We start from the raw sequence: 19,749 nt of genomic DNA on the forward strand, positions 1-19,749 counted from the left end.
CTGCTTAGTAGCACTGTAGACCCACTTCATATAGTTGGAGACAACTACATTACATGGAATCTGATGCATGTAATTTCTTGACCTCTTTTCTGAAATGGCCAGTAAAGGCGTCAAGTGTAATAGAGTCCCGTTAACAACAAAACAAAGCATCCTTTAAAATCAACTTCACGTATACTATCAAGTGTATCACCAATATTGCTGCTACTTCGGCAGAATTTTAGCAATGAAGAGGTAAGAGAGGCTCCATGGTGTGCTATTGTTAACATGGGTAAAAGAATCCAAGAAACGAGGCAATAATACTGACAACTCAGGAACTATGCCATATAAGTCTTAATTATCTGGCTTAGGCCTCTTACTCTTACCAGCAACTGCTTATGCATTCTGAAAAGATGCTGCTTACCTAGAACTGCAAAGCACTTCACAATCTAGAAACGATAGGAGGGAGCTCTGCCTAAAAATCAGGCCAACCTTTTCATATGTGACTGCTGAAATCTGCACGTGCCTTCTCTTGCCAGTGTCCCAACCTGTGACACCTGACATGTGCCTGACTCCAGCAGACGGATGGTCAGCTCTGCTTTCTTAGCACCGAATATGAAAACATGAGGTGGAATGCATTAAGTACAGAGCATGATTATCCTGCTATTTTTATATTATCCAGGCACTAACACACCCCTGCTTACAAGGAGCGAGACGGTGAGGCATTCAGAATACTTTTCTCATGTCTTAACAAAAAAAATGTGTGGACAAATTCAAAATGACTTCTCAGAAACATGGATGCAAATTTGCTCAAATCAGCTTGTACTTTACCCCACGATTTTATTCAGGCATGAGAAATATTATTTTACAGTTACTATAACTCTAAAGAAAAATGTGTGTGTGTGTTTGTGTGAAAGAGTGTGCAAGCCACGGGAAGATGCTGAAATCAGCCATACTACAACGGAAGAAAGCTCAGGCCAGAGAACATATGTAATAACCTCTGGAACATCCTTAGCGTGTTGGGCATGTAAAGCTGCTGTGAAGCACAAACATTGCTCTTTTATTGGAAAAAATGAGTGCACTTCACTTTCCATTGTTTTCGTAACTATTATTATTTCTGACCTTTTTTGTTTTAATATGCCAATTGCTGACTGGAAGTCAGAGTCCCACCTGGAGACAGCACCGCGCTAAAATGAGTGCTTCCTAACTGTAAGCATAAATGCCATGTGTTTTCTCCTTAAAAAACATGCAGGTCTCGCGTTGCATACATTCAAACGCTTGCGAACATTAATACATTGGGTCAGTGCCCACAGGACGCTTTCACGTCGTGTTTTCCTTTGGGAAAACAGATTCCCCCAAAAGTGAAGCTGTGTTTCCGCAGGGCTTTTCCAACACCCGTCAGCACAATCGCCACGCAGCCACCCAAAAGCTGCTGGCCTCACGCTGTCGCTTTGTCCATATCAGCTTGAGAGCGACACACATTCTCAGCTGAATTTCACATCCATGTGGCTGGTGATGTACGCGAGGCGCAGGGCAGAGAACCGGGCAGGACACGGAGCGCGGTGCCCATGCCAGCCTTACGCTTTATTAGCGCTGCCAAGCGGGCGGCCGCTGCCCTCACGGAACGCCGATGTGCAGGCGGCCGTGCTGTCGATGCTGGGCCGGTGAGGGCCTCTCCGCCACGTTTGGGCGAGGATTACCAAGGCGGCAGGCACCACCCGGTGCTCTGCCGCATCCCCGTGCAGTGCCACTGCCTGAAAGCCGGTCGCCGGGTTAAAGACCGGCCGCCGGCCTCAGCCCGGCTGCCCGGCACCCCCGGGGCCGCGGGGCTGGCTTCGGGGCTGGCTTCCCGTGTTTACTCCCCGAGCAGGGGCTGTGCGGATGCGCTGCCGCCTCACTCAACTTCTCCGTTCGCCCTGCCTCGGCCTCTGAATGAAACCCGCCCAACTCGACAGAGTAAGTTACCGGGGGGCTGCGCGGGGGCCGCTGGGGCCGTGCCCGCCGCCCGCACCCCGGAGCGGCCGTTACCCCGCAGCGCTGCCCCGGGCAGGCGTAGTTTACTCTCGCAGCCCTCTCCGGGCGGCCAATGGACAGCGGCTGCCGGCGCTGCGACCGGCAGGACTCGGTGCTCCCCGCAGGTCCGGGGGCCGGCGGCCGCCGCTACCTGCCCCACTGCCGGCTCCTCTAGCGCTGCGAGGAGCAGCGCGACGATCTTTGTGTGAGTGTGTGCGGAGAGTGTGTGCGCCAGCGGCTCCCTCGCGGGCCGCGGGTGTAACGGCACCGCCGAATGGCTGGCTCGCCCGTCTCTCAGACAGCCGGCCAATGGCGGGCCGGCTTATATCCCGGGGAGTGTTGTGGCGCTGCCCGGGTTGCATGGCTCTGTGGAGCCGCGTTCCGCGGGCGCCGAGGCGGAGGGGCTCCGCTGCTCGCCGCGCCTGGCTCCGGCCCAGCGGCGCGCTGCCCGCCCGCCGGCCCCGCCGAGGTGAGTGCGCGATGCCCGACACCTCTCGCCGGGCGGCAGGGACACGGGCAGGGACGGGCAGCGGCAGGCGGGGAGAGGGGTGCCCTCGCCCCATACTTTCCCCTCCGCGCCCCGGCGGCGGGGCTGCCCCCCGGCCCCTCCCGCGGCGGTGGCGGCCGGGAGGGAGGCGCGGAGCTTCCCGTGCCCTGCGCGGCGGCTGCCGCGGTTCCCAGTCACTTTTCCTGCCTCCCGTCAGCCTTGCCTTCGCTTCAAAGTTTGGGCAGGGGAGGACGGGTAGGCTGGTGCCGTCAGCCCTGTGCCCGGCCGGGAGGGCAGGGGCTGTGTTACCGCGGGGCGAGGTGAGTTGAGATACAGCGCAGGGCATTTAAAACAGGGAAAGACAGAAGAAAGCCCAACAAGCCTGGAAGAAGCAGGCGGCAGGGGTAGGCCAGCCAGTGCCAGGCTGCGTTTGAAACCAGGCACCTCTCGCAGCCACAGAGAGAGAGGCGAGAGCAGCGGCGGCCGTGGCGGAGGGAGGAAGGGGAAGGAGGGCGAGGAGGAGGAGGGATGGCCACCGGCCGCCGCTCGGTGTGTGCCTCCGGGGGGACTTGACAGGGAGATCGCGGCAGGCAGAAACGAAACTTCATCCCGAGGGGCGGCGAGGCGAGGCGCGGGGGAGAGTGCGCGGATCGGTATCGGCTGCCGGCGGCCTGGGGGGGCTCCGCGCCGCCGCCGGGAGGAAGGGAGGGGGGCATAAACCCGGAGAGGGCGACGGAGCCGATCCGGCGGCCGCCTGGGGCGTGGGGGGGGGAAGGCGGGAGGAAAAACCCCGGCGCCGACCCCGACAACAACAGCGGCCGGGCTCGGCCGGAGAGTTGGGCTGTGCGTTTTCCGGTAGTCATCGGCGGCGATGCGCCCGGGGCGGCGGCGGCCCCGGTGGGCAGCGGGGAGGGGGGGGGAGGCGGGGACGGGCGGCCCTGCCGGAGTTTCGCGTGGATGTGGGATTATGTTATGTCGATAAGTTTAAGGTGGAAAGGGAGAACGGGAGGCGGGCGGGGGCCGGGGGGGAGGCGGCGGCAGGCCTCGGCCGCGCGAAGTCCTATTTCCGAAGGTAAGTTGTGACATTGGGTGGTCGCGATGACAGAAAACTTGGCGAGGGGCGCCCCGGGGAGGGGGCTGCCGCCTCGGAGGGCGCTGTGCCCGCCGCCGGGAGCCGGATGGGTGCGCGGCTGATATTTGCTGCTGCGAGATCGGGTCGCTGGTAAATTACAGAAAGCAGCCCTCCTCCTTCCCCCCCACCCCCCCTTCTCCCCCGGCAGCCGCTTCGCTCTTCCTCCTCTCGGGTTTATTTGCAATGTATGAAACTTGCATGGCTGTGAGAAGAGCCGATTCAGTGTAGGTTTGCGAGGAGGAGGAGGAGGAGGACGGGGAAGGAAGGGTTGGAGGCAGGGGAAGGGAGGCGATCGCGTTAATCCCGGGCGCCGCACGGCAGCAGGTTTGCGTTGCAAATACCGGCGGCAGCCCGCCGCCGCTGAATGAGGAAGGTAAAACGAAGCGATGCGAGAGCCGCCGAGGCGACATGTACGGCGGCGGGGCGAGAGGCACCGGCAGGCGGCTGCCCGCCCCCTCCCTGCCTGCCTGCTTCCCTGCCTGCCTCCTCCCTCTCTCCCTCCCTCCCTCCCCGCCGGGGCGGGGAAGGACCGTGCCCGGGTCTCCCCCGCTCGCCGCCAGCCGAGCCGGGGGGCCGCGGGGCTTTAACCGTGTGCGGGGCGGATTCGCCACTTTTTCCGGGGGAGGCCCGCGGTTAAAAGTTTTTTTCCGGAGGTGAGTGTGTGCGGGGAGGCCGGGGCGCCGCCAGGCCGGCGGTGGTCACTCGGGCCTGGGGCGCCGAAACCATTGCCCGTCCTGCTGGTGACACGTCCAAGTCCCGCAGCCCGGCGGGGCGGCGGAGGGGCCCGTTCCCGGCCCGAGCGCCGGAGCAGGGACGGGGGGTGCCGGTCTCCATGTGGCTCTCCCGGCGGCGGCGGTGGCGGCACCTCCTCCCCGGTGGCAGCGGCAGCGGCGGCAGCAGCGGGATCATCGCCCGGGCCCGCGGGGAGGAGGAGGGGAGCAGCAGGGAGGTGTTTGCTGCCAGCCTGCCTCGCCAGAGCCCGCCGGGGAGGGCAGCTGGGAGGGCCGGGAGCCCCCCGCGCCCCCTCCCCGCGCCGCCGCCCCTTCCCTGCCCGCCCGCACGCCCCCAAAGGTGTTGTGCAGACTTTTCCCCCGGGAGGGTGAGATTTATGCGCTGCATTATTGCTCCTCTCCTCCCCCCTCAAAGCAAGATGGACTCTCTCTTCTCTCTCTCTCTCTCTCGCACTCACTCACACACACTCTTTCTCTCCCCCTCTCCCTGTGTCTTGTCAGCCTTCAAGATCGACATTTTGTAACTAGGATGCAAACTTGATGGTGACCGGGGGCGGCGGGTTGGGAGGGGGGGGCTCGGGGAACCGGGGTGGAGGGGGGGGGACACACCGCGAAGCCCTGGGTCACGGCGGTCTCTCTCCATATTTAATACCTTTTCTTCCCACCCCAGCCGGGAGCCCGGATTCCGGTGGCCCTGCGCTTGGCACGGGCGGCGGCCGGGGGTCTGTCCGCTCTCCCCGCGGGCTGCGGCGGTGGAGGGGCCGGCTGGGCGGTCACAGGACTCCGGGCGGCTCGGCTGGGCTGTGCCGGAGGGGGAACGGGCATTACCTGAAACTGTGTTACAGCGTTGCAGCCGTCCGTCCGTCCCCCTGTCCGTCCGTCCCCCTCGCTCTCGCGGTCTAGTCTGTCTCGGCGGGTGGATCTCGTACCTGCAGTCTGGCGGCTTGTTCTTGTTAATTTCGCGTTGTTTGGCTTATCCACGCGCGGGGATTGATCGCTCACTTGTGTAAGTTCCCCGGGGGTTATTGTTGTGTGTGCCTCCTTGCAGATGGTGGTCAACTTTGTGCCTTTTATTTCGGTAGTGCGTGCGTGGTTCTCTCTGTGTGCGTGTAAATAATTACGTGATGCATCCCTGTGTGTCTGTGTGAGCGCATAAACATGCATCCGTGTGTGTGTGTGTTTACGAGAGAGACAGGAAAGATAACCCACCCTGCTGCTGCACACTCAGTGATTTGCTCCATTTGCCCAGTCCTGATGCCCTTTAAAGACACGGTGCATCTTTTGTTCGTTCCTTACGGTTTCCTACGACTGTCATCTTGCCGTAATGACAACTTAGGTGGGGTGGGGGTGAGGAGGAAGCAAGTTTCAAGTTTTGGGATCTCTCCTCTTGTTGGCGGTGCGGTGAGTTGCGATGTTGTAAAATCATGATGTGCTGACGATGTGCCTTTATTTGATACTTTATAGGTCACTATCACATGACAAAGGCTTTGAGACAGCTTCATCTTCATCTGCCTGTAATTTCCATTTGCCTTCCCGGGTAAGTATGTAAACTGTACATATGGAAAAAGAACTCGGTTCTTGTTGATAAGATAGAGGTCCTTCTTACATGGAAGATGCTTGTTCAGGTTTTAGCGCCTCAGAAAACATGTCTTCTCCAGGTGCTCATAGCAACTGCTAGATAATGAAGTTTGTTGTGTAGGGGTGGGTTTGAATAACCTGAAATTGAAAGACTCTGCATATTCAGATCTCTCTTCAGTTCTCCTTTCTTGTTTTCCCTTAAACCTTGTTTTGTAAAGATAATCAGCTGATTGACTTGGGGCAAAAGTTGTAAACCAAAGCAGCACTAGAATATGCAAAGCGCAACACACAGGTCAGAAACTGAATGGGAATGTAAAGTCCTTTTAAAATTCAGTGGTAGGAAAGCCAGGAAAATATAAACAAAACGGGTAATTGGAAATCTCTGGAGGTCAAGAATCAGTGAGAAGTTTAGCAGAGCTGTAGTACTGCTGCAGCAGGAGTTGGTTCAGTTCTAACACCAAAACTGAGAGCTAATTAGAATTCTGCCCGTGTTCTTTCTGTGTTACTGTTTTCTCTTTTGGCATTGATTAATGCAGGTGGCTATCCCTTTGAAAGATGAATCTTGGTGGCTAACTTACTAGTATTTGTAAGCTTTCAGGTACATAACCTTTATTTTACCTGTATGCTGGGAAGAGTTTGGACACCTTTTTGAAGGGTTTGAAATCTTTTAAGCTGAAGTAGAAGCAGCGGTTTAAAGAAGAGCGTCTAAATTTGTGGGGTCATGTTCGTAGGTGGCATAAGATAGATGGCACTTGGAGCGCTTCTCGTACAGTCGCCCATGGCTGCCCTGAGCTGCCTTTGGCCCAAAATGGGGAAGTGGGAGGCAGTATCTGTTTTTAATGGTGCTATTGTGAACAGAGTTAAAAGCAAGACAAGACATGTATGTGGGGTAAGGTTAGTACTCATAAATGCGAATGATTAATAACGTACTCTTGACCTTTTCCAGGCAGTGTGTAGGAGACATAGGATAAGTGATGGTCCCAAACACGCTGCCTTGAAGGGGACTGTTGGGAACAGCTGTTGTAGTGTGATATTATGACCACAAAGCTGGTCTTAAGGCTGGGATAACTACTGTGGGGAGATGGTTTGAAGGGAGGATTCTGCTTGTTCTCCAGTTCCTGTAGAATTACACTCAGACTTCAGTTTTTTGGATTTTGTGGGCAGTGAGGTTGGTATGTGTAGGTCTGAGAGTATAAACACCAAATTGAACTACTGACCTTCTTTCTGATGGACTAGTTGCATAGGAGAGCATGGCTTTCAGTTTTACAGGGTTACTGACAAGGATCATGTTCTGTGTAGAGTAAGTGGTGCAGCAGTATTCACAAAACAAGAACACATTGGGAAATTAAAAAGCTGGCAGATAGGCTGCAAACTGTTGTTCAGAGCTGAATACAAGCACACTGATTTTTGAATTTAATTTTCTGTGCTTTCAGGTAAGAGTCAGATTAGAGTGGTGTAAGTGCCATGGACTTTGTCTTCATTCGGAGTAATAGTAAAGGGTACTGAACACGAATAGCTCAGAGACCTTGCTTGAGGTAGTACCTTCAGTCGTTACCTGGTTTTAGTTTCTTGAGTTGAAGACTTTTAGATGCCTGGAATTTTGATCCTAGGAATGAAGTGGGGATCGTATTCTGCCCACAGCTTTAAGAGGAGTGGACCTCGATTTTTGTGCATAGTACTAACTTTAGGTCTTGATGTTGGGCTGGCACGAACAGATTACAAAGAAGAGAAGGGTAGGGTACCTTTCTGATGAAAAAGGCATAATAGAAGCTTTAGAGGAAGAAGAGAAAGATTTTCTTGTAGCTTAAGAAAAGGTAATAAAAGCCATGTGCTTAGTCGAGAGGAGAGTAGAGATTTCATTAGTTTTGTCCCTTACTAGAAACTTCCATTTACTTTAGGGAGCTGTTACTTTGGTAAAAGGGAAGATATATTATAGAGTTCTCTGTAAAATAACTGAATGGAGTTTAGTAATTCAGTCTTGACCTGCGGGAGAGACACCGGAGTTCTTGTCCTGGTTAACAAGTGTTCGTGTGTTTTAAGCTTAAACAGGAGTGAGCTGCTAGCAAGGGGCTTTGGGAATGCTTCAGGAATTGGCCCATGGTCTCAGAAGTTCTGTGAGTACCCCTGTCCCTCCTGGCTCAGCAAACTGAATAACCTTTTTGGGTACAAGCATAATTTAGCAGAAAGATACCTGGTCTCTCTGTGGAGGTAAACTCAGACTATTAAGAAGCTTGCCCTCAATGCTTTTGATTTGATTTTCTGGGGGAAGAGAGGTCCTGCTTGCTCTAAACCCATCGCCTGCAAAACTTCCCTTGGTTTCAGCAGGAGGCTTGTTAGGCGTGTAGGAGTGATGGTGAGAGGAATTTGTCCGTGTTTATTTTCCCGTTCAAGGAAGAAAATCTCTCTCATAGCTATTGTGTGAATAATTAAAGATATTAAATGTCAGTTTTCCACATAAAATATCAGAGGTAATCATGCAGTTAGTTTATAGGCAACATTTTTGTTTTTCATCCAGAACGATCTTAATACACTTTGTTTGTAAATTAGTGGTTCCATAGCTTGTGATCCTGTAAGCATGTGAGTATCTTTAAGCAGATGACATGCCTTGTTAAATTCACCTATACAGTTGCTTGCATTCAGAGCTTAAAGTTGCTCCAGGTTGCTGCCACTGGTGGTCTGCAGGCTGAGGATGCAGAGCATCTTTGAAGCTCAGGCAGCATGGCATTAGGTAGGGCAGTCTTGTGGCATAGAGCTGTTAGCAGACTATGATATGAAGTAAGGAAGTTTTGACCAAGTGAGTTGGGGAGAGTTGCTCTTCCGCTGCGTGTAGCAGTGGGGAAGGTGCAGGTAAGGTAGATGAGACCCGCAGCGTGCAAGGCTCTGTTGCAGTGTGAGGATTGTAAAGGCACCTGCAGTGAAATCTGGGCACCTGGGAAGTGAAACGCTGCCTCACTTTTGGTGGTACATGCGTGGCACATGTAAGTGTTCAGGCCTCCCTCTTTATCTGAAAGTAGTTCCCTGGTGGAACCCCCAAGTTCCAGCTTTAATTTACAGTAAGTTAAGGTTGGAACTGAGCTGAAACTCTGGTTTTAATGTCTGTGTGTGTACCAGGCTGTCTGTGTGAGCTCTGGTGAGTGATGTAGGCAAAACCAGTGGCCACACATTTTGGACCCAAGTCAGACTTGCCGTGCCCTGCCACAGGAGTAGCCCACCACAGACTCTGGTAGAGTCAGTGGCACTGCTGTGGCCCACTGCTGGCTTCCAGGGTTGGAGTTTACTCTTGGAAGCACAGCTGTGTGTCCCTTTGCCACCTGCAAATGGAGACTAATGATACTTCCCCGTATTATTCAATCGTATGGGGCCCATATATTAGGACAGTTTTCCTGAGTGAATTAAGTTTGCTTTGAAGTAGTATGGATACTGTGTTACCTTACTGTAACCTTAATAGTTTATGTTTTCTTCACTACTTGGAGTCTGTAATGGTGGGTTGCAGTAATAGCCCTATGTATTTCAAAATACTCTTGAGAAGAAACGGGAGAAAGTCAGCTTTCTGCCTTGTGTAGTATTGACTTGTGACTTCTTTTCCTTCCACTATGTTTTCCCCCATTTCCTGGGGTATCGTTGACAGAAGCTGTTTCATTCTGCTCTGTGTAAACCAAAAATGTTTGGACTTACTTCCTTGGTGGTGTGTTGTTATGTTTGTTTTTTAAGATCAGAAAGGATACAGTGTTTCTGTTTGAGAGCAAGGTGGGGAGCCTGGTACTAGTGGCCGTGTGAATTTCACAAGCCTTCTATAGTTGTCACCCTTCTCGACTGTTCCAGAAAGGATAAGACCCGATGCAGCATAAGGATTCCTTTTGAGAATGGCTTGATGGGCTGCTGTTAGATCGCATTGCTTGGGAAAGGAAAAAACAACACACGTTATTCTATCAATAACAATGATATCATTAATAATTGGCAGTTGTAGGCATTGCCTTATTCACGTGCTTGTGTCCTGTCTGGCCAAGTGCATAAGCCGTACTGTATTCACACACCTCAAAACAACAGTCATTTTTATCCCTGTTTTGGGCATCTGGGGTGCAATGCAGTGAAGGAGTGTAGGCTTGCCTGCAGTCACTTAGCAGGTTAGCATTAGCAGGGAATGGAACAAAAGCTGCATCTGACTCCTTAGTTTTGTGTCCTTTCCCTTGGTGTATGCTACGGCTCTGAGGCTTTCCTAGTAAATGCCTTTTACGTGTGTGTAGTCGCACTGAATTCTGTGCCAGTTGAGCATCTTTTGCTAATACACTCAACTTTCATTCATAATGCTGCCTTAAAAACACCCAAACACCTTCAGAATAGTGTGAAGTTACTGACTTCCAGTTTAGTTATATTTATTGACAGGATAGTCTAAAGTAGGATGAGAACTTACTGAAGGGTTTTTGCCACTAGACATGGTATTTAAGCTGCTTGTATATTATACTGTGTACTGTGTTACACAATCTATTGAACACAAACTTGTATGAATTGAGATAATGGTTTTCACAGTGGAGTTTTTCAGATATACCTTCATGTGAAATAGTTCCTTTGATTATTTTTTGTATTCACAATCTAAGGTAAAATCACAACTCCTTCTCATATGAAACATGGAATTGACAGAAGCAGCTACTTTGCCACTCTGGCGGTATTGTGATAAATAGAGTACCTTGCTAATTTAAGCTTCCATTTCTAAACCTGCTAAGCATATTTCATCTTGTAAGAGTTTCAGATTTGCTGATTACTGGTGTTTTGTTACTGAGAATATGAGCTAGCTTTGGTTTTAAAACAGGAGCTGTATTTGGGGAGTAAAGCATGCTTAATGCCCGAGCGTGCACCTCATTGTACTATTCTCACAATGATAGCAGCATTTTAATATTTGTGGTGTTTATAAATTCTGTTACATGGAAAAAAATGAATCGCCAAAGAGGAAAAGCGTGGTTTTGACACTTTCCAGTGTTTGTGCCTTTTACTTTATAGCACACAACTGCATAATGTAATAGCAAGTCCTTATAAGCATGGACAATTTGGCATGTGAAAATAAACTAGCTTCAGGCATATCTTGAGTACAAAGAAAGCACAATTTTTAGCACGGGGAAGGAAAGTTAACAGGATTTTAGGAGACTACACTAAGAAAATCAGTTGCTTAGGAAGCACGGGATTTTTATTGTCAGAAATCATCCATGTGGGTGTTTTGATACAAGATTTTACAAAACGTGTCAATTGCTGTAAGTAAGAAAGAGCGTCGTACTGACCCTCGGTGTCACAGAGGCTCCTTCAGCAACGATAAAAATAATCCAGTGGACTTGCACAGCATGGGATCTGTGGAACTTCGTTCAAGTGGAAGCTCTCTTTGCGAGAAGCGTAACAGGTCCTGTCTGCCCCTTCCCTTGCCGAGGGGGAGTGGGAAGGTGTCTTCCCTCCGCCTGTTCGGTGGGCTTTGTTTGTTTGTTTTCTATTACTGTGGCTTTCTGCAAGGAATACATATGCAAGATGGAGCAAATTGGTGGGGAGCCTGCTCTGAGACATGGAGGAGCGACGCTTAACTGCGTGCCCGTCCGTGGGGTTACTCTCCTGTTGCGCAGGTGTAGCGACGGGGATGCTCTCGGAAGGGGCTTTGTCCGGCTCTTCTGAAACCCAGAGTTCAGGGCAGGGCATACACATTAAAGGCCTGCTCCTTTGTATGGTTGGTGAGAACTGAACTGGCTTGTGAATGGATTCGAGTGAGGAAAGCTTAAACCTGGTCCTGGGCCTCTGGTGGGCTGGGTCACGGATTGGTGACTACGCCGCACCGCCAAGTGTGCCAGGTCCTACTTCACTGCTGTTGGGCTGATGGCTTTCAACCTGTACCTTTCAGTGCTTTCCCCAGCGTGCCTTTTATGCCAGCTGCATAAAGACTTTTACACATATGCCTTGTCAGAATTTGTCTGTCTTCCAGGTTTGGTTTTTTTTGTCCTGTTTGTTTTTCATCTGTACCCGTGTCCTACACAATCAGGAATTATCCAGCAATGGCAGTGGGTAAAGCATGTTGCACGATAATAGTCAGGATTATATCACTTGTGGTAGAATAGTAAGTCTTCACTCTTCAGCCTGTCTGTTCTTTTATGAAGCAAATAATCCTAGGGTTTTGTTTGTGTATGTGAGGGAGTGCATTATTTTGTGGTTGTCAAAGCAATATTTAAGAGAAAGACATCACGAGAGATTTGGAGATGAAGCTGGATAAAGAAAACCACTGGGGAAGTACAGGGGAGAACTTGATTTTGTTTTTTAACTTATTTCAGCCTCTTCAGTGTGAAGTAATTCCACAAAAGCCGGTGGAGCCGAAGTGTTTTGATGTTCTGCGTTAAAATCTGTCTGTGAAAGTTGGGAGGAAGTTGCTTTCTTTTGTCAGGTTGATGAAAAAGGCATTTTTGTGGTTGGCCATGTTTTGATGCACTTTCCAGAAGTGGTCTTTGAGCTACATCATGCCTGCAGTGATCTGCAGTTAGCAGCATCATGCTGATTGTTACTGTGTGGGGTGAAGTACTGGAACATCAATGTATCTTGTGCTAACTACTGAAGAGCTCAGCCCTGCAGCTGTAGCTGTGCAGTTGCCTTTCTGAATAAGAAGCCAGAACCAGAGCTGCATCAGCAGTGTGCACTCCTTTGCAGGTCATCTGGCTGAAGTTTCTGCTGGTCTTTAATTCCTGAGGAAAACTGCAGATTCCACATCATTCGTAGCTATTGATGTGCAGATAGTCCTGCCTGGGTCATGCAGCTGTGGTACTCAGTGGTTGGTGCACAAGCTTATAGGCGGTCCCTTACCTGATGATGAGCAATGCAGGAAGGGGTGGGAATAGAGACATAGCTGAAACATGCAGAGTTCCCATTACTGAGAAGAGGGTAGAAGAGCATCAAGTGTGAGAATGCCGTTTGGTAGATGATAGATCTTTTGACGTGTATGCCACTTCGTTTATGTTTGCTTCCCAACTACGTGGCTAGGCAAAGAAAGCATTCTGATGTACTGCACGCCAGTGGTTGAAGACAGATTTGAAAAGAAGTGGCGTTATCACCTTCCCTTCATTGGTGAGTCTGGCTTCAGATGTTCTTTCTCTCTGCAAAAGTTTTCTTTACACCCAGATTTCACGTTGAATAGTGCAGATTTCCTGCCTGGCTCAGTTCTTATCTATGCCACAAACTTGTGAGTGACAGGGTTTACTTCTTGTTTAAATATAACTGCAATTCTTTTCTGATTTAAGTGTCTTTATTTGTATTTCTTCCCTCTAATTTGTTTGAGATGCTCTTTCATACATTGTGTTAAACATCAGTCATCAAGTGCTCATAATATATTTTGAAACAAGTATGCAAAATTGCAGCATGATCCAGCGCTGATTACAGAGCTATGGCATATGAATTAATAAGAAAAAATGGCATCATTAATTTCCAGCTGGTTTTGGAGAAACAGAGGTGTTTATAGGGGAGGGAATTTGGTGTCTGCAAAGTGAAGAATGACAAAACCGGTAGCAAATACTGTAATGTAGGTAACTACTCACAATTTACTAGTCTATGGATTAAAAATGGATTCCAGTCCTAAAGAGTAAGCAGAAGCTCCAGTGCCATTCTTTGAAGGCTGTTGGACGCAATGAAGAGCACAAGTGTCAGACCTAGAGCAAGGGGAGGAAGTTTTTATTTCTTAGTATAGGAAACCTTAAATGAGGGAAGTAATTTATGGATAGCTGAGCGTAATGGTTGGTTGAATGTGTCTGTTTCCCATTAATATCAGAGAGAACTCTGTGTGTGTGAGGCAAAAATTACTTCTTGAGTGTTTCCCTTGGTAGGAAATCAGTGTTTCCCTCGTGTTTCTTGCATGTGCTTGCTTGTGCTTCTCTGTCTCATCTCGGTGTTGGCGTACCAAAGCAGCAGAAGGTATACAAGGTCTGTGGTTAAAAGTGACCCAGGCAAAATGTTCCATTGCGAGGGCCCTTGGCACAGCTTGGACCATCAGCTGGTGAAGGGATCTGGATGCTCAGTTGCAAGTTTTGGCATAGCTTAGCTTGGCTGTCACTCAGGGCTGGCCTGTTGTTCAAGTGGGAGCTCCAAACAAAGTTTTGGGGCCTGTGTGCTTGTGAAGTCTTCCTTGTTTTCAATCAGCAAAGGAAGATCCTGCCCTCCTGAGAGATGTGTTTAGAGGAAACAGGTTATTTATTTATACAGTGAACTGGACTCTCAAGGATGTCCCTGTTGAGCTTTCACTGTGCCACGCGGTGACAGGGCTGAATGAGCGAGAGGATGCTGGAGTGCGGGGAGGGAAGCACCTGAGAAAGCTGCCCAGACACTGTTTTGTCTAAGAATTGCCCCGCTGGTTTCTGTGCCATGGGTGATGTGGTTTCTGGTGCAGTCTCCCTTTCCTGGATGGACCCGCAGGGCTGCGTTTGAAGTTTACTGTTATTCTTCACTTGCAGAGGCAGAAAGAAAGAAGTCAAAACGGGAGGTGAGGCCGTCACCACTGGCATCCCCATGCAGTTGTTAGCAGGAGAGAAGTGCACAGTGCAGGTCTTCCAGTGAGGACAGTATGTGTTCTCTTATTAAGGGATACTAAAGGGGGGGGGGGAATAAATCTTTGAGTGGGGGATGGTGTTTTGTAGAGCGCTAACAGGCTTTGCAGAGATTGAGCAGGGCTGAAGGGCGGGGCAGGCACAGTGAAAGCAAGGGAGGCGTTTGCACCTCGTGTTCCTGCCTCTTGTGAGCCCCTCTGTACATACGCTTCCATGTCTGCTGCCTGGACATGCCGGTTATAGCAATTGGATTGATTTGAGCCATGATTTTGGTCAATAAACACTTGGTTTAAATTGGTGCTTTTAATCTCATTTTGCTCTGGTATTCCTGTATTTGTTTTCTCTGAAGCAGTCTCTATTGGTAGACAACCGTTAAAATCTGCTGCTAAATATAGCCTTTACCCTAAATTTGGCACCTCTTTTTTGTTAGTTCAGAGGATGCACTGTATGGCGGCACACTTTCTAAGCAATTACATGGCTTACATGCATTTATTTACGTTGCAGCTGTTAAAAATGTTTTGATTTAGGAAATGATAAATTATCCTTTTCTTTTCCCCTTTTCTTTTCTTTGTGGCCTTTAAAATGCCACACTCAGGTACAAACACACACGTACACAAAAGTTAATGCAAATAGATTGTGCACTTAAAATATAACTTAAAGTACTAGCCCTAACAAGGTAACCTGTTCTGCTATAACCGGATGCAGGCTTTGAGAACTAGTAGACCTCAAACTTACCTGCTTTGCTTTCTCAGATGAGGAGGAAAATGAAGTCATCTAACTCAAAGTTCCTCAGCTTTACACCAAACCCCATTAAGTGACTTATGGGGCAAAGATATTTTCTCTGCAAATGCAGTGGAAGTTACTAGTTTTGGGTCACTTGGTTCTAAAGCGAATACTTGTTCTTTGTCCGTCAGTGAAGACTCACCTGCTCAGTATTTGAGCTTTGTTAGCAGCTTTGACATGAAATGTTTGCAGTTTGCTTTAGTGGAGTTTATACAATATTACAGTAGAATTTAACCTTGGTTTGTCATGATTTAAAGGTAAATTACGATTGGATATTTTTCATTAAAATACGTTTAGCATCGGTAACACCTGATGGAAACGTCGATGGGGTTTCTTTCTGCAGGAGGGATTCATTTGTAACTGTATCTGTTTCTGTTAAACCGAATATATTTTCAGATGACTTCAGTATCCATTATCCAGAGTTTTTTATTTGTAATAATGCCTTGGGCTCTATCATTAAGGAATGCAGAATAGCTCACTAGGTGACACCGTGGTCATATTAACCTCTTCCTTTTGGAGTGAGCTAGAGCCCTCTCTAGCTTCTGGCAAGTATAGATCAGCAGATACCTGTCTGTTTACACAGGTATGTATTTAACATTGAGAAAAAAGCTGTTGTTTTGAAATGGCTGTCTCAAGTTTCCCTCTAGACTGTGCGGCATGTGACTGGCTATAGTGCTTGCGGGTGGACTTCATCACTTTCAGCACCACTGGTGTCCAGAAACCAAAAGTAAAGGCAAGTTGGCTACCAGACACTGAACGTGTTAGGTGAAGAAAGAGTAAGAGGGGCAAAAATGATTGGTAAGTACGTCATAGCAACTCAGTGGGCTTACACGGCTGAAGAATTCTAACCCCCACCCTACCAAAGTATTAATAGCATCTGGGCAGAGTCGGCGAGGTTGATAACATGTATTGACTCTGCAGCTCCACACAGCTTTTCTGCAGCAGGGGGACTGTGGAGCCATACCTGCCCCCAGTGAGGAATGCAGAGTTACACCTCAGGTAGTAGAAGGGCTGTGCTCAGAAATGTGGAGTGTGTCTGAAGCCTGGTGGCCCGGTTACAGACTACTCATATATTGCAGTTTTACCCCTGACGCCCCCCTAAAGGAGTTACTTCAGGAAGTGTTTTTTATGGTCTTCTCTCCGCAGCACAAACACAGCTTTTGTGATCCTGTCTTTGTCCTGATTCTCCATATTTTTTTGTATCAGTGTATAGGGTATTCAAACTCTCAACAGTTGTTGTGATCCTGTACAATTAAATATGGAAAGATAAGATTAGAAAGCTAAACAGAAATTAGAAGGAAACTGAAGCAAAGGTCAAAATGCTTTTGTGGGTCACAAATGGTTAAAACAGTCAATTTTTAAAGGGGGGGGGGGGGATAAGAAAACCTTCCTTAAAAATTTGGAATGGTTCAATTACTGAGTATTAACCTGCTCCTTTCCTTAGGAAGAGAAGGAGCCAAAGTAAGATGAATCACTCATGCTGAAAGGGTCGTCATTTTAATTTTCACGTACATTTGGCACAAGGTCAGTAAGAAAATGAAGTGGTTGCGTATTTAGGCAACTTTTCTGATGGAAGCTGTTTATTGCTGAAGCATTCCTGTTTTATGATGCTGCCCTAAAACAATTAGCTCTTGTTTAGCATAAGTATTTAAACAGAATGCTTTACTAATTCAGCTGATTTTATAGTTAGCGCATTTCCACAGGATTGAACTTTTCTTGTTCTGACTTGCTCCCCCCCCTCCTTAGACTGTGAAATATTGAGGCTTTCTTCCCCCTCAGAAAATGAGTATTTGAGCCAAGATTTTATCAGGAGAATTGGTATCTTTGAGGGTGTTCTGTCTGAGGTGTCTTGGAGAAGCCTGTTACTCAGCATGTGCTTAGCACAGTTCTGCTAGGCTGTATTGAAAGGGGCTACTGGTCAGGCTAAAAAACCTGAGTATAAAATTCACTTCAGTCTGAGTTCACAGTTGGTGTGAGCTTGTGCAGTTCCACCGAGGCTGCTGAGTTTGGCTGTGTTAGTCACAGGGGTTGTGGCAAACCCAGCTAGGAGCAGCGCTTAAAATGCTGCTGTAACTACATCAGTAGCACTTGATCGGAAGAGTGAGACACTCACTCCTTTTTGTTTCTTATTTGTGTGGAAGGGAGTTTGAGCCAATCACTGCAGCTAAAGCTCACTTTTTTGCCTTTGCTTTGGAGAGTTGGTTAGATGGATCAACTGGTTGAAATAATGCCACCAACAGTGCCTATTTAGATAATAGGTCACTCTTTTTCTTGGAACAGTTTTGTACGCGGGAACTTCCAGAAAATCATGTCTTCACAACCAGAAGCATTTCTGCTAGTGCTGAACCGAACTAGTGCCTCTGCCAAGCAGTCTGCTTGCATGGCAGCTCTAGCCAAGCACGGAGTGAAAAGGCAGGTGCGCTCTCTTAGCCCGGGACTCCAAGTTTGTGTAAGGTAAGCTGCAGGGGAATGTCCTTTGCAAAGCACAGATACCTTATTTGATGTCTGGAAAACAGGTTCTGTCACTTTCCCAGGTACTACTTCCCTGACACCCCGAAAGTGGACAGGGACAGCTAACCATATGTGTGATTCCCCCACCTCCCATCCAAAAAGGAGCTGCGCTGTTAGTCAGGAGCCGTGCCCCATTGGGTCTAATCACTGTCGTGCTGAGTTCAGTGAGAACTTTGCTGTTGACTGTAGTGGAAATAAATTCTAACTTGTAAGAAAACCTTCATGAAACTCATCGAGGATTCTTTAGAGATTGTCTGTACTTTACTCGTATAATGATGCTGGTGATTGGTGCGAATTTTACTGTTGTACAAACGTGGGTGGAAGTATAAGCATGGGTACAGTAACCTTGTCATCCTGTACCTTTATTCTACAACTTTTTCAGCTATAGAGACCAAAAAAGGCAGGAAAATCCCTTTCACAAGGGTGTGCTTGCATGTCTGGAAGTTTGCTTTTTGCCCTTCCATGTGTGCTGATACAACAGCTGGTGTGGAAGTAAAGCATGCACACACAAAAGTCCTTGTCTTGGTATAGTCTAATATCCTGGTGCCGTAGTGTTCTGGCATAGCTGAAACAAGATTATTTTCTAAGGTAGGCAGGCTCATAGAATAATGCATAAATTTATCTTCTGGTGGTGCTAAGAGTGAAGAAGAGTGATGTTGGAGTGAGTTTCTAGTAAAATGTGTCCCAGTCATTGAATGAATTGCTGGTAATATGACCTGGGGCATATTCAGTGCTATATCTAGTGCATTTTACTATTTAAACTCAAATATATTCAGAGGGATGGGTGTAAATACATTCCAACTCTGCACTTGTATTTTAGCAAGCAAATGAAAGGTTAGCACTTCCTGCTAGGGCTCTGGCAAAGGGTGAAAACTGTGCTGGATGGAACAGGAAAAAACGTGCTGGCTCGTGCTGCAGTTCTTACCATTAACTTGCTTCACGATCTCGGGCAGATCACTTCCTCTTTCTTCCTCTCTCTGTTTCTCCATTTACAAACTTGGGATGGTGATGGCTGCTTCCTTTGGAAAGTGTTGTGCGATCTCTGGAGATAAAACTTGATGCTGCTGAGTAGCAGGGCAGAAAGTTGCCCTGATCCGATTTGATGTTATTTCCTTTTAATTGCCATGTGTTGGCTTTGTCAGGGTAGAACAGCAGCTGGGTTAATTGTGATGGTGTTACAATGCTTGGAGAAAAGGTTACACTGAGGTTCAGTTTCGTTTCATGTTCGTGAAGATGTGGAAGAGATGCCTCCTTTGTCTAGAGAGATGGACTTCAGGCTGACTTAGCATTCTATCCTACTAGAGAGTCAAACCAATTCACTTTCTAAACAGGTATATAAACAAAGTCTTTAAGAGTGTGTATGTAGCACACAGGTGGTGTTTTCATTTATGCCTTATGTTGTTAAAACAGCACCTTATTAGGGCATAATAACACTTTGCTCTCCCATTGTGTACTTGTACAGGCATCAACTAACTACATTTACAAACATTTCAGCAGCAGGGTTACCACCTCCGTTTTGCAGGTTGCGGAGTGGACCCAGGGATGCTCAGGTAAGACCGGATGGCTGGTGGCAGAACCCAGTACAGAGCTCCTGAGCCTCCTGCAAGTTTCCAAACCACTGTTAGATTTCTTACACCAGTTACCTCTTTGTTACTGAAACATCCACCCTGCGTATGTGTATCTTTTACTTTTCCATATTGGTAGGTGAACAAAGAATGACAGTGAACTGTCATCCGTCAGTTCCAGGCTTACTGGTTAAATATTTGTAAACTCAGCACATCTCTTAGTATCCAAGTTCAGTTCAGAATTCTTCCACATTTAAGAGTTTGTGCTGTGTGATGGCAGTGTAACCTTGTAGGTCAGAGCTTGTGGACCTGGTGTTCTACTCTCGCAGCCCAGGGTCTCTCCAACTCAGTGCTGTGTGAATATTGCCCCTCTGTTCTTCCTGCTCCTCTGAAAGTGACTTTTGCAAGGATGCATAATCGTGGT

At 48.3% G+C, this 19,749-nt stretch overlaps 1 protein-coding gene across 22 annotated transcripts in view; it reads left to right on the forward strand.

The window, feature by feature from the left end:
* Positions 1-2,173: 2,173 nt before the first annotated feature.
* BBX (BBX high mobility group box domain containing) overlaps positions 2,174-19,749 on the forward strand; it is a 137,490-nt gene continuing 119,914 nt past the window's right edge. For 2 of the 22 annotated variants that reach the window (XM_062623910.1, XM_062623918.1), the window contains exons 1-2: positions 2,574-2,796; positions 5,804-5,876. Coding sequence is in view for 8 of the 22 variants with exons in the window: in XM_062623905.1 (XP_062479889.1) it covers positions 4,017-4,261; positions 5,804-5,876 (318 nt within the window). In the remaining 14 variants the exon portion in view is untranslated. Of the gene's footprint in view, positions 2,195-2,318; positions 2,463-2,572; positions 2,797-3,008; positions 3,026-3,529; positions 3,549-3,800; positions 4,262-5,245; positions 5,346-5,803; positions 5,877-12,913; positions 12,998-19,749 lie in introns of those variants that run through there. The other 20 variants (XM_062623912.1, XM_062623921.1, XM_062623923.1 and 17 more) reach the window with 19 other exon arrangements.

Source organism: Pezoporus occidentalis, unplaced genomic scaffold, assembly GCF_034315485.1.
Source record: "Pezoporus occidentalis ecotype Australia unplaced genomic scaffold, CSIRO_AGI_Poc_V1 ctg26, whole genome shotgun sequence".
NCBI lineage: Eukaryota > Metazoa > Chordata > Aves > Psittaciformes > Psittacidae > Pezoporus > Pezoporus occidentalis.